Below are 15559 nucleotides of genomic sequence, written 5' to 3' on the forward strand. Positions count from 1 at the left end.
ATACCCATACTCGTCGTTGCTTGTTACAGTTTTCTTATGTCTCTACAACAATTGACAGTTGTTAATGTGAAAATCCAAGATTTTCCAGAAATCTGATGAAAACACTCAGATGCAAGAATGTTCTCTTCAAAGTTCTTTAAACGAAACTCAGTAAGAAATTAAGAAGGAGCGGAATTGTTTCTGATCCTGGACGCTCCTCACACAGCTCTGGAACTGCAACAAACTTTCACATCCGCGCGGAGATCCAGCAACCAGGTTGGAAATGGCGGTGTTCTTCATTTATTGCAACGAGATTCCTCTTATAACTGTCCGAGCTATTTTCCTGTTAATCTCATTTATTGTTTTATAAATCCTCAGGCTTCTTCTGGACAATAATGGAATTCGAGGAGAAGCTCCAACGTCAAGTAGGTGACAGCTAAAAAGCCGACGTGGCGGCACCTTGATTGTCGAAGTAGATTTCGTCCGGTTGCAGATTCCGTGGCACTCTCACTCTTGGTTTTTCTCGTCCTCCAAGTGCGACCTAGGACATTTTTGTTGCTTTCAACTAATGTTCTGAATTGAGTCTACGCCAGTAAGGGTTTACGTACCTCCATATCAATATCCGGATAGATTAAATCCACTTGTGCAAAGCGCTGATTGACTAGCAATTCCTTGGAAAGTACACGTGCATTCAAATCGCTGTGTTCGTACCAATGATGGCGGATATCTAAATGGAATGCTTTTGTAAATGACAAAAAAGTTAAGAGGAAAGCAAAATAAAGTGGCATGATGAATTAATCCTCTCTAAATACCATAAGTGTTGAGATGAACAAAACATGATATATTGGTGTAAGGCGTAAACCATTTTGTCTTTTTTGCGATTGCAAATAAATCTTTTTCTTATCATTTCTGGATAATCACGACCAAACTAACCTGCATCTTTCAGTAATATTATTCGCCGAAAAATCCCAGTTAACTTCCTTTTTTCTGATTGCTTCATCCGCCCATGGTTTTTGATAAAGTTAAAGTCGAAGAAAATCCCAATCGAAAGCAAAATTAAGAAAATAAATTTTTTTACTACATGTTCATCCCGAACAAAATACAGAGTTATCGCATAAATAATGCAGTATTTCACACTTTCGTTATTCCAAATTCTACTTGTCCATGATGGAAAACATTCCCCGAATCCAATTGGACTGGACCGTATTCTTGTATTTACAGGATAGAATAATGTCCAATATAAAATCTTTTTTTTTTCTGGTCAGACTCTTTGAATATTACCGAATGTTCCGTTTCTTTATCTCTTGACAGCGCTAGAGCCCGAATACGAATTTTGATGATGATAGAGAACAAACCATGAACCTAAACCGACAGACTTTTGCATTTAAAGAAAAGCAGCCTGTGTTGTATTTGGCGACAAGTGTACACCTCTCTAATATAATTAGAGGTGTACACTTGTCGAAGCATCGAATATACCATCGAAGCACGAATGTTAAAAAGATGGTTTTAGACGTCAAAGCTGTCATACCGAGTTTTTCTATTCGAGAACTGAATAAGTTGAGTTCACTTTTACTTTTACACTAGCTTGCACAAAATCTTAAAGGCATCGTCCCACGAATCTGGAGTGGTACGGATTTCCGGTGGAGTATTCGTATAAGGGGTCGTAGATTATGGGGAGGAGGGTGATTCCGTTCATTTCTTCCTAATTGCCGTAGAAAACGGCCCGGAAGATGCGGCTTCGAGCGTTCCGGCGCACTATTTTCTACAATTAGTTCGACTGGAGCGCGCCAGCCCTGTGCGGCGCCGTATCTTCCGGGCCGTTTTTTTTACAGCAATTAGGAAGAAATGGACGGATTCACACCCCTCTCCATAATCTACGATCCCTTATACGAATACTCCACCTGAAGTCCACGCCACCTCAAATTCGTGGGGTTATGCCTTTAAACTATTTTTCAGAACGAAATATCTAAACATCTTTACACGCGAGTACTAAACTCATATATTTCATAGTCGCAGCATCATTCGTGAATAATCAACACATAGAGAGAAGAGAATTTGGTGATTGATTGGTGATTTTATAAAAATAAATGCTAGCTATTGTACTAGTGGGCACTTTAAGACTGCCGAAGAAACCATTCACGATTCATACTAAGCTTGGCCTAACACCTAGTTTCTAGGACAGAAAAAAAGAATGTCATCCTTCTTATTTGTAACTGGTCATATACATAGTCTGGCACCATGACCACCATGATCACATCCATGTTATCGTTTGATCGCATTTACGATCACTGAGCAGGTGACAGCATACGTGGGTGAGGCAGTTTATTCGAGTACACTTGTATCGATTTCCGCATCGCTCAATGCAAGACACCTCCAAACTATGTACTCCATTGAGCGTTGACAAGAAGCACTTCAGAGAATATTCGTTCAATTTATGTTTTAAATTTCAGAAATATTCTTTTGTAACGGTAAATTCTAGCACATAAGTTGTGGCTGACCTCCGTTTCTATCCTTCACGGAAATTTTTATCTTGGCGTATTCGATATCTGAAAAGCGTACAAGCAGAACAGGTCGTGGAATGCATCGTAAGAGATTCTCTGAGTCTTCTTTGCTGCAGAACCCGAACACCAGTCTGAATATCAAAATATGCAACCCTTTATCTTATTTCAGCGAAGGTAAAATTCTGGAGTGACCCTAATAAGTAATACTTTATCCTAGTTGGAATGATTTACAGGAACTTTCCTATGTACATTCGCAATGAGAATGGAAATGTTGTGATTTAATAAAGGTGTCAGGATAAAGCAGGATAAAACTACAGAGATACTAAAGTTTCCACTATTATGTTCCCTTCAGTTCCATTTGTTGCAAACACTGCGCACAGCTCCGATGGTCAACGGCATCAATGGGGAGATTACTGTTGTTCATTGATTATTACGGTAGCGCTGATTTAAGTTATTAGTTTCACTCTTGCAGAGTTGTCGAACATATCCATTTATTGCTCCACAATTAACTTTGGTTTATTCTCGCTATTATTTTGTTATTTTATTTATAAGATTGTAGAGATAGCGTATTAGCGATCAATATCCCATTGCGCTTGCACGGACGATAGTTCCAAACCGCCCTATCCCAACCAAGACTTTCATTCCTCCTGAGCCGATAAAATGGCAGAATACTTGATTTCAAAAGTAAAAACACTGACTTAATACATCGATTTCCTTCCGTAACTCGCTGTGTACTAACTTTTCATAAAACCGAACTATTATGAATTGAAGCCAAAAGCGGCGCTTCCCAGAAGAATCGACCAATGCAGAGTACTTCATCCTTTATTTAATATATTGTTTTACTGTCTCTTGCCGAAACTTGTACCTTACTATAGCGTTTCGTTCACTTGTATCCTATTTCTACGTGGGCGTAATTACCAAGTTTCATGTGGTTACCACAACTTGAGACAACACAGTTATTGTCAAGATATTTGCGTACTAAAATTCGTTCCTTCGAACGTCGAAATCAAAAAATAGGGACTCTGCCACATTTGCCGATGAAAATAAGGATAGCTGAACACTTTAACTTGTAGGAGACTGTGAAGGATTTTGAGAGAGTAGTAATAAGCCTCCTGTAAGAAAGCTATTCTTTTTTTCTCGACTAAAGCAACGCTCCTTAAACGTCGTATACGATACTGAAGACGAATTTTTGCTTGGAGAATACTTCAATGCGGATTGTGACTCTTATAATTTCCGCTACCTTCCACCTATCAATTTAGAGTGATAAGCACTTCGAACACATTTCTGCTCCCTTGGAGCGTTCAAAAATTGCGTATGGCACCCGTGTTTCAGGGGCCATCGCGGGCAATTGGGAAAAGTTTTCAACCAGCAATAAACGCACCTCGGCAAAGCCTCATTGGTCACGTTATCGCCTCTGCGCAAAGCTGATCTGTTTAACTCAAGAAGGATACACAATTACAGGTGCTGCGTATCCTAAACAGGTAGGTGGATGCTGCGTGATGGGTAGAAAATTCTTCGATCGATTGCTGGATCGCGATAATCACCGAAGAACATTTGGCACTCTCTTTGCCAGCAGCCGCGCAGTGTTATCTTTCCTAAAAGTTGCTTGAGTGGTCGATTCCTTGACCAAGCACTATCCAGAGTTTTTCGTAACCGCAAGGAAGACTGTCTTTTCACAATTACTGATATGGATTCAAAGACTGAAGAGCAACGTTTCTTCCCAAAACGTGTGGTTTTCCCACATGGAAGTACTGAAGTTCTTTTTTCATCATTTTCCATTCCTCCTATTTCCTACAACACACAGCGAGCGATTTCCCTAACATTAGCATCACTTCGTATACGCCGATCAGGTACGGTGAAAGCCTTATTAGCGACTAGAGTTGTGTCTTTCTCAGCGAAATCATACTATACAGATCATTTCTGTAGTGTGTATTTCGCAATCCCAACCGAAAAGCGACACCTGTCCACCGCGATGAACGGGAGACGGGCGAGTTGCGAGCGGGAAGAACGCAACTTGTCGCGCTGAGGACCGTGACATATCCGAGAGGACGTGTCGGTGACTCGCTCTTCTGAGCAGTATATAAAAGAACTGGAAAGAAGAGAAACTTCGTATCAATATGTTACAAGCAATTAGGAGCGTTGGTATAAAACAACAAAAAGCACATATGCGGCTTCTCTCGAAGCGCTTCGGTGGAAAGTAGGGGCTAAGACGTGTTGAAAGTCTTGCTGGCACCACCCATCTCTGCAGCTTGCGACGGTCCCACCTCGGTCCCATTTGCTGCCTCCGCCGCGCCGTCTCGAGCGCGTACGCAAATGCGCAACTACACTCGTGATTCATATCGTTTTGACCCGACTATATGTGCTGGAGAGGAGATGCTAGTTGTTCCACGAGCTCATCATTCTACTTCGATCTGATCATTTGACCACATTTCGAACACAGTTAATATTTCTGACCATAAATATCGAACCAGCAGGTTTTCAACATTATATTTCCCACTACTTTGAAAACTGTTTGCTTTGATTCGCTGGAGAATTGTAAGTTAAAATTATTCTAAAAGTTCCTTTTATGCTTTAGAGTGATGTTATTGTGTGTGGTGCAGGCTAGATACACCGCACACCCATCTACGACGTGCAAAATAATGTGGTCTGATGTTGATTTCTACGTTTTCTAGGTTTCCACTACCCTTCAGGTAGGTTTTCTTCCTTGTGATTTCTGTGGTTACATGTTTGTCTCTTATACACTCGTGCTGGGCGTTTCCATTCACATTCCTACACTGTTTTTTTCCTAGATGTACATCGTGTTCTCTAATGCATGCGATTACGTGCGATGTCTCGGCTTCACCGTTTCGCTTCTTTTCGCGATTCTTTTGACATCGTTTGCTGTACCTTCTGTCGTCCTTTGTTCTCGTACGAATATGTCCGCGCAAATCATTTGACGAACCACTGGGGTGGAGGCCTGACACACGTCTGACCCGTTCTTCCCTGCTATCTCCCAAACGAGTAAGAACGTGTTAGAACGAACATGTAAGCCTGCAAGCAAGCAGAGCACCCGGTGGCCATACGTATGCGGACTAGCGGATGCTCTGCGTCCTGACAGGTTTGCATGTTCGTTTAACATGTTCTTACTTGTTTGTGAGATATCAGGGAAGAACGGGTCAGACGTGTGTTAGGCCTCCACCCCAATGGTTCATCCAACGGTCGAACAAAGAATGACTGCGGGTACAGCAAACGATGTCAAAGGAGACGTGAGAAGATAACCGCTGGAATGATAACATCCGTGTAGGTAGGCGTGGGTAGATCACACCTTTTCCAGGTGTGATCTGTGCGTGTTGTCCCATACACAAATTTCATCTGAACAGAACCGCACTAGAGGAGTGTGTATGCAGACTTTCGGAACAAGTATATCAGAAACAAATATGTGTGCCCAAAACCGCAGAAACCACAAGAAGAAAGCTTTGTGTGTGTAACCCGCACACACGAAGACATAGCTCTATCTGTGGGTGTAGTGTAGAAGGTAGAGGTCCCGCTTCCTACACGATCACTCGGAAGTTCGAATCCCCCCTAGCGCTCACCAGGCCCATCATCCCTCCGGAGTCGATTAATTGATACCAGACTCGTCCTGCAGTATAAAAACACCGATTTGATACATCGGCTACCCTCCGCAAGTCATTGTATAGGTCAGTTACACGTTCGTAAACCTCAAACGATTCTGAACTGAAGTGAACGTGGGGGCGCATCCCGAGCTGATCGATTAACGCCAGACACTTTATCCTTTTATCCTTTTGTTGGTCATAAATGCAATATATAAAATTCTACCGATGTATTCAGCAATCCACTGGTGTGCTCGATCATGTTGCTCAGTTTCTACGATTTCTCATCCCCATATCCCTTTTGTGAAAAAAAGTAATGCTGTACTGTGAAAGTCTTCTCACCCGTCATACCACATGCTGTAAAGGTATTTATTCACTATTTCTGCTAATTTCAGGAACCAATCGAAGTAAGGCACCAGCTTCCATTCTCCTTCCGTTGTAGAATTTTTTCGAAGTTGATACTCTTCCGCCACAGGAAGCTTTAGAAATAATTTGAGATAATTGTGAATAAAAGTGGTGTAGATTCTGTTAATGTACAAAAACTTACTTTCATGAAATTTTCCAGTGCAACGAATCCTTGGGGATTTGGCTTTAATCGATTGATGAGGTGCTGCTTGGCCTCGAAAATTAAACTAATTGTCGAGTGAAATATGAAACGAATAATAACAATAATTACAGGATTTTAATAGTCATTTCAAAACAAGGGTGATCTGTTATGTGAAATCGACTACCTGCATGGTGAACATTCGCGGTTGAACGACAGCTGGTCCATCGGTGTTCTTCTGTGGCGTCTCCACTATAGCCTCAAATGTTCTCTGTTTCCCACATTACAGCAGCAGAACTCGTTAATGAAAGAATCCTAAAGATATTTTATAGAAGCACCTGGAATTTCATTTCCAGAGCGTCTGCCATCTCTGTACATGGAACATGGGAAGGAATGTCAGAAAGAGGATGTCGCACCTGAAAATTAATTCCCTGGGAAGTAATATCATCATAGTTTCAGATTTTAAGCATTTCGCCAACGCAAGTTTGCTGGTCTACAGAGAGAACAAAAAAACAAAAAAAAAACCATCCAGCAGAAAAATTGGGAGGGAAAAATACTTGTGCCGCGTATATCGGGGCAGAACACATAGTTTTCATGCATTGTAGCTAAGGAACGAAAACTACTTAACGAAAACGATGGGCTCCAGTTATAAAAGCAGAACTGCACTCTAAACTGATGTCATTTTACAAGATGTTCTACAAGATTATGTAAAATTTTATGGCGCGAAATGAAATTATCATTGATACGGTTTTATGAGATGGAATTGTAAAGGAAAGGAAATGCACTTTCGAAAAAAAACACAGGAAATTCCAGTACCAGATCAGCGAACGACCTTTCCAAGAATAGTCTTGCCTCGACATCTGATTTCGGACCAACTAGAACGGCAAACGGAAGCGAAACCTTAAAACTGAGTGATGAGTTGCGCACGTGCTATAGAATAAACGTTGCGAAGATGCCTTTTTTCCAACAAGTTCCAGGCCACAATTTGTTTTCAGATGAATACTATAGCAAAGGCAGTAACGTTTCGATGCTACCGAGTCTCGTCGAAGCTGCACCTTCTTCGCAACTCGCTGAAAAGAAAAGCTCAGAAAAAATGTCATGTTGTAATAAATAGCAGCTACCATGTCGTCGAATTTCGCTCGCAATCCTCTCGTGTCCTTCTTCTGAAATACTGCCGATGGCGGTTCAATACAAAACTCTTCAGATTCAAATCTAAAAGCAGCAAAAGAAAGTCGTGTAATCCATCTGTTTACAAGACCAACATGATAGCAATATGTTCATTGTGAGTTGATTCCTTATTCCCATAACGTGAAGTATCTCTTTGAAGTGTACCTCAACGGTTTCAAGAAGAATGAAATCATTCGTTACAAGTACTGAAATGTTCTAGTTTAGGAATGATTTTATCTGCTCATTTCCGCATCGTTCCGACCTTAGCCTTAACCTTAAGTCACTAGCTCATCCCATAAATAATTGTATGCGATATTCTATACTTCTTTCATTTTTCAATAATGAGCAGAACTGATTCTTCTTAGTCTAAATTCTCCTCTACTCACTTAAAGAGTGTTCTCCCACTTTCTGAGAGACTTTCAATCTTGTCCAAAATTCATTTGTCCTAAACAAAGAGAAAATACCGTGAAAATTTCAAGTTACTTATTGGATCTTGTATGACACTATAATATTAAGTATTTTCCACTTTCTCCAATCTGATTAATCCAGTCAAGTTAACCCATTTTTAACATTTTGCGAATACAAATTTTCTCTAGAAGTACAGAAGTACCTCACCAAAAGACGAAAACGCTCAATAACGAGACGACCACGACGAAATCTCTGTTGAATTTAATGGCTTAGATTGATTTAATTGAGTATTTCAATTCATTTTAAGTTCTTCTTTGTTTCCTTCGACGCGCTCCTTCCTTCAACGCGAAACGGAAGGGTGTTAATAGAAGTGCAGTAACATAATTTTTGGAAGGCTCCCGGTCTGGTTTGGTTTCGTGTAGAAAATCCACAAAAATAAATTACAACATACATTTCTAAGTAAGCGTTGTTGAGTAGTTGTTTAGCAGTGTCGTCCGTTATGAGATAACACTTAACATCGTTACCATCTCCAACTGCTTCCACACCGAACGCTTGACCGCCCAACACTCTAAAAGTGTAAACGTGAAGTTCGTTAACTTTTAGTTGAAAGAGTAATGTTTACTGGCTATGTAGCAATAAACAGGAAACTGTATTTTGCGCCACCACTGCAATAGAAGATTAAAAAATTGGGTTGTGGTTCAAGTGCATCAGTACCAATGAGTCCATTAGGGTGTTCGGAAAGTATCTACCGAAATACGGCAAATTTTCAAAACAACACAACTTCTTAACAACATTTTATTATTCGACGAAATAAACTCCATCAACATCGACAACGTCTCACAAGATCACGAAGTCCTTTAGCGTAGAACTTCGGCGACTTGGAGGCGAAGAAAGCCCGAAGGTCATTTTGATCATCGTAGCGCTTCTCTTCTAGGTGATGCTGAAATGATCGGAAGAGGTGGAGGTCGCTCGGGGCCACCACCGGGCTGCACGGTGGGTGCGGTAGAACTCCCCATCCAAGCTCCAGAGTTTTCTGGGAAGTCTTCTTCGCGATGTGAGGGCGCGCGTTATCGTGCAGCAGGCGAACGTTGTCGAGCTTCGGGTGCTTCTTGCGGATCTTGTCGGCCAGTCTTTGCAGTTGAGCGCAGTAGACCTCAGCAGTAAGTGTCGTGTTGTCCGGCAGCAGTTCGAAACGGTGCATTCCATGAATTCCCCACCAGACGCTCAGCATGACCTTCTTCTCATGGATTTCACTTTTCACGAAAGGATCCGGCATTTCATCGCCAGCGCACCACGCACGTCTGTGGGTGTGGTTGACGTAGAGGACCCATTTTTCATCTCCAGTGACAATGGTGTCCAGCCAGTCGAATATGGGTGGAATGTTCGGCCATTATAGGATGAAATAGGCAAGGAAGAGAACCCGATATGTTATGTGTATACAAGCGGTAGTGTCCTTATATAATATATTTAAAACGGGAACTTCCAGAACATCTCAAAAAATCTGAGCTACTGCGAAATTTTCGGCAGATGCTTCCCGAACACCCTAATATAAAGGATAAAGGATAAAGGGCACGGCGTTGATCAATCCCTATGGGGATGCGCTCACGCGTTCGTCTTCAGACCTCGTTTGAGATTCGCAGCCTTACAATGATTTGCGGAGGTTTGCGGATCTGCGACGTCAGTGTTTTTATCCTTCCAGACGAGTCTGGTACCAGTTTATCGACCCCGCAGAGATGAAAGGTTTGGTTTGCACTAGGGCTCCGATTGATTATAGCCATTACCGACTGCGCTACGCTGCCCCTAATAATAAGTAATAATAGTACCAATGATTCTAGAGGTACTATTACTACTTATTATTAGCAGTTGTCGCCAATAATCGCATATTGTACTGAAAGCATTGGCATAAATACCGTCCGCCTCTCAAAGCGCCCTATTAAAAGTCACTTGAAGAGTCGTAGAAGGTTTACTGAACAAATCTAGTGTTAACGGAGACCAAAGTCATGAAAGAGTGTTCCATTATTCCAAATGTTCGTAATTGTATTCCTAATTTTCAAGCATATTTACAAACTGAATACCTTATTTCAGTGTTGAACCAGAAACGACTCCTTCGATGATTTTCAGCCTCTCCGCACTTCACGATTACGGATGGTGGTTGCCTACTGACAATAACTGAATAGTAGAGGAAATAGTGTGCCATATTGCAGAATTTGCTGTAAGCCTGAAATAAAAAATTCTCAATTTAATCCCACAAAAGCAGTGTAAGATCTCAACAGTTTGCTACAGCCCTGTCAAAAAGATGTGACTTGTGGTGCGACAGCGCAAGCGGTTGGAGTGGTGAGTACTCCGCAGCAGATTGGAGTCATCAAGGGTCCCGTCGCGAACGCAACCGCTTTCGCAATTGCACTACAAATCTGGTTGTTTTTATCCAACCATATATGTGTTGCCTTAAAAAATAAAGCTTCCGAGAATTCAGTTCATATTTTGTAAATTTTTTGGAAGATAATTTGATCAATATTTCGCATTCATTTTACTCATTTCTGCCTCTGCATCTGCTACATTTTGTATTAGCTGCTTCTCCTACGTCCTTTAATTCTAGTCCCGTTCATGTTCACTTTATTTCGCAGCAAGTTCCTACAGTTATTGATTTAGTTCCTTTTCCACTCTTTCATCAATTCATCATTGCATCTACTCTCTGAGCGAGAATCCAATTCCAGTCAAAAAAAAACTTCGTCATACAATAGATTACGCTCAGAACATTCTGAAACTCATCCATTCGGGAAAAACGACAACTGCAGAAGAACTTCCATTAAAGTTTTACTTTAGCAAAAATGGAAAGGAAAACTCCCACCTCATCAAATGAAGTGTTAGGAAAATACTGTTTCAAATACGTCAACCCGGAAAGTGTTTGTTGTAGAAGTTCTCCAAAGTATTCGAATCTAAATTTTGGTCGATTAGATTGTGCACAGTCCAAGGTCGTCAATTAAGTTCGCCACCATTTCTCAAACCTGTTTCGACTATATGATGTACGTTTTTAAGTCGGTGACAAACACAAAATATATTCTTACGTCAGCGAAACAATTACGTAAGTGTGGTGAGGTATAAGAAGAAGCACTACGAAAAACTGTCTCACTGAAGGTGAATCATGTCGAGTTGTTTGTAATGAAGTTGTTGTGTCCAAAGTGTTCCGATGCTCACCTTAAAAACAATATTCGTTAATGATCACTTTTAAATAGAAATTACCAATTACGTAAAATAAATCAATGCATCTAGCAGTAGAAAAGAGCATACTACCGTTGACGATGTTAGGAAAAAATAGGGTTAGGGGTGTGAATCACAAGAATGCGCATAATGACGCTTAGTTCCCTCTTACTGCCCTGAAGAAACGGTGTGAGGAACAGCGGTATTGATCGAATCTTCCTACGAAGTACGTGACTTGTCACGTATGCGAACGCAGACACACACGACACGTTGTTAAGTGTCTCGCAGGAAAAATCGACCGGAAAGACCGTTTCTCATGCCGTTCTTTTCAGGACATTCAGGTAAGAGAAGAATTGAACGTCGTAAAACACAATCATGAGCTACGCCGCTGAACTTATCTTCTTGTGGAAAGATCCCAACATCGTCAACATCGTGGTATGCTTCCTCTAAGACATCTTCCTACGAAGTACGTGACTTGTCACGTATGCGAACGATCGATATTAAGCAATTCAGGGGTAATACAAATAATCATTTTATGGCATGATGTGTTTGTTAGGTGTGGTACAAATGCGGGGCAGCAAATCAATGATCACCGTATTCTTCGCGAATCTCATTAAAAACCCTCATTAAAAAGATCATAATGTCTTTTCGAAGATTTATATTGTAAGCAAGTTATGATTGGATCCGCAGCATTTGCCAAATACAACAAAGTATCCAGGTAGATATCAATGTCTCTCTGTAATTCTTTCCTCTACCCTTTCTTCTTGGTTGAGGAAGTAATATAGGCAAATTTCTAACCCGAGATAAACCCCATGTCTATGTTATTCTGGGCGAATGCCCCGCGACGCATCCTCTCCACTTTCTTTACATTTTCCCGGATCTCTGCCTAGCCGCAGTTGAACGTCACTGCTGTGAATATGCGATCTATATGTGTGGTCAATAATTTAGCAGATTGACAACTACTTAAAGGCATCACTCCACGAATCTGAGGTGGTACGGATTTCAGGTGGAGTATTCGTAAACGGGATGGGAGACTATGGAGAGGGGGTGATTCTGTCCATTTCTTCTTAATTGCCTTAAAAAAACGGCCCGGAAGATACGAATTCAGGCGTTCTGGCGCACTATTTTCTACAAGGGGTTCGACTGGAGCGCGCCAGCCTTGTGCGGCGCCGCATCTTCCGGGTCGTTTTTTGCGGCAATTAGGAAGAAATGGACGGAATCACCCCCCTCTCCATAATCTCCCATCCCGTATACGAATAATCCACCTGAAATCTGCACCACCTCAGATTCGTGAGGTGATGCCTTTAAGCGAGGCACAATACGAGAAAAAAGCAACAGCACTCTTGTATGCGCTTTAACTTTAACGCTCTTAGAAAACACTTTTTTTTAGTTTTTTTCAAACAGAAAAAGCTAAGATTCCTTCACAGAACCCAGAGGTAAATGGATATCCCTCCTAGTTGTACAGGAAAAAAGAACTGAAACCTGAATTCTTATCCACTTACAAACTTATTTCCTACTAATGCGATAGAAAATAGAAAGAAAAGATAAAAAATAATGCAGATAGAAAATAATGTGTTGCGGAATCAAACGCGAGGATTTCACCGTAGATTTCTTCTGGGATTTGTTTTTTGTGAAGACACTTCCCAATACTTAGTTTGTTACTCTGAGGTGCATGAAGGAAAATCAGAATACATACAGTTAGATTTTCTAGATAAAATCTGAATGTTAACTTGAACGTAACATGGAGGATGGATTATCAACATTCCAGATATTTGATGTCTAATCTAACGTACATATTTTTTGATAGTGCAAAGTCTCATAGTTGAGTCCACCTCTTGAAACAAATAGTTAGGTGGTGTCAGCTAGCAAATAAACTTTAAGGAAACGCTTCTGCAGTTTTTTCCTTGTTTTTTTCTCGAGTTTATCGGAATAAACTTTAAATCACCTTTTGCTGTTTCATTGCCCACGATAGTAGAACATCACCCATTAGGTGTTGTTTCTCGTCCTCGAAAACGACATACATATTCTCACAAGTATGTAAAATCCTCTGAAAATAATAGATTACACAAATGCACATCCTGGATATGTGAAACTTGTTCTCAACCCACTTCAAACGAAGCGTAAATTGAATCTGAACGTTACCTGAATTAATACAGGCTGTTCGTGTTGTGGTGTTCGACCTGATAGCAGCGAGTCTACGTCTTCTTTAAACATCTGAACAAATCCTTATCCTAATATAGGAGTGACAAGGGCGAGATTAGTATGTTTAAAGGATGTTTAAAGGCTTTGAATGCTAAAAAGGCAGCATTCCACGAAATTTACGACGCTGAGGACGTCTTCCTACGAAATAATAGAGTTGAAAGTGCAGATCACGAGTACGGGTGCAGTTACGCCCGAGTCCCCCAGATTACCCTGAAACGACTCCTGAATGGGAAACGCCCTCGAATTTCCCTAGGAGGCGCCCAACAATGTGTCGCGCATACGAGACACATTGGATATGAATGGGCTTCTAATCCTATCTCTCCCGCTCTCTGATAGACGAGGCGCGTATACTTGCGCTCACATACTTGCCACGTAGTTAAGTGCCTCGTAGGAAAATTCGACACACTTTCTCAAGCCGTTTCTCAGAACGATTGGGAGAGGATCAAACGTAGTCGCGCTCATTCTCGTGATCTTCACCCCATAATCCTATTTCTGAGGAGATTTCAACATCATCAATGCTGTGGTATGTTTAACCTCCAGGTACGGCTATTTCTGAATTCGTCACGATATTTTAACATCAGCGGCTGAAACCTTTCGCCTAATTTTGTAAATAAACAATACATTTGGCATTTCTCGCTCGATGGTAAGTTTTGCTGAGAATTTCTATGGAAATCCCACTGAAATTTCACCTGATACATTTCTGCACTCTGGTTATGCTTCGACACAAATACTCCATCGACCGATGGTTCCGAGGGCGAAAAGGCAGATGCCGACTCCATGTCGACATCTGAATGCCCAGTAACGGACATCCCTTCTCGTTTTGTGCTGCAGGGACGCCCCACTGTAATTTTATCCTATTGAAAATCAGAAATTGTTAATACTACAACGAAGAATAAAACACAAAAGATAAAGGAGGATGAGCTCTCCGGCGTATCCATCAGCATGAGATACACCAACTGTTCCACTGAAGTTCGATATTGTTGAGCTCATGCAATGAACTCGTGGACGGCTTATAAAATGACTCTCAATGACAAATAAATGATGCAGAGTATTTGTACGCAATTTAGTCGACGACGAATCTGTCCGTGTGTTCACGATGCGACTTAAACTGAAGGAATTCATAGTAAAAGGAGAATGTCTATCAGGCAGAGAATATGCGTGCTGCAGTAGATGCCTTTCGTTCGCACGGTCTAGTCTCGACTATAACATTAAAAAAATGAGTTACATTAGATTTCTCTTTATTTGAAAAATCTAGACAAAGTACATTTCCTTTTTTTATCTGATAACTTAAGTTCACAACACCTTGGACGTGAACTAGTAAAATTAGATAAAACAGAAGGAAAGCTTTTCACAGTGCTAAGAAAAGAAAGTAAAAAAATTCTTCTAGCGGAAAAGAATTATTCTGTAACACTCCTCGAATTGGGGAGCAACTTGTTGTACATTGTGCTTCAAAACTCTCCATCTCTGAGCAATAAATAATGAAAAGGATAGCCCACAAATAAAGGGTGTTTTGCAAGCATTAGCACGTCCAATGAAGAATACAAACCTGTCTTGTAAATACTCTTCAATCAAAACGATTTTGTTGTAAAGTGATACCCGGATACTCTGCTGTTTCTTGACCGTATTCTCCCTTGAGTTTGCCTTCCAAAAGAAAAGCATAGTGGGGTCAAAACGACATGAAGCTTAGTTCAGTTACGGGAGCGGCTGTACTCAAAGCGAAGCGGTGCAACGTAGCGGTTCGGACCTCTCACGTTTTGTCATTACCATGAACATCATTGGTTTTTCCATGATTATCTTCAGAAAAAAGTGGTTGAGTGAGTGTGAGTGTTGTCAGTCCTATCCAGAGGAAATCGCTTATGTATACTGTCGTAATCAGTGGCATTATTTTGAGGATCTATCTTTAGAGTTGCTATTCACTGTATTGATTCGTTTATGGAGGCTAGGTTAAGGAAGATGTTCAACTGAAAGGG

General features: G+C 41.0%; 1 protein-coding gene across 1 annotated transcript; it reads right to left on the reverse strand.

Annotated features, from left to right (window-relative positions):
- Positions 1-415: 415 nt before the first annotated feature.
- RB195_009666 (uncharacterized protein) lies at positions 416-14398 on the reverse strand (the record flags this gene model as incomplete). Its single annotated transcript, XM_064190315.1, has 17 exons — positions 416-520; positions 588-706; positions 2478-2611; positions 6413-6549; positions 6618-6689; positions 6802-6873; positions 6953-7030; positions 7431-7514; positions 7571-7684; positions 7736-7826; positions 8641-8757; positions 10265-10407; positions 11038-11125; positions 11320-11384; positions 13333-13434; positions 13530-13601; positions 14279-14398. The coding sequence occupies 17 exons, from the start codon at positions 14396-14398 to the stop codon at positions 416-418; spliced, it is 1713 nt and encodes a 570-aa protein (XP_064047898.1).
- Between the last annotated feature and the right edge of the window lie 1161 nt (positions 14399-15559).

The sequence above is a fragment of the Necator americanus genome, chromosome III (assembly GCF_031761385.1).
Source record: "Necator americanus strain Aroian chromosome III, whole genome shotgun sequence".
Taxonomy (NCBI): Eukaryota; Metazoa; Nematoda; class Chromadorea; order Rhabditida; family Ancylostomatidae; genus Necator; species Necator americanus.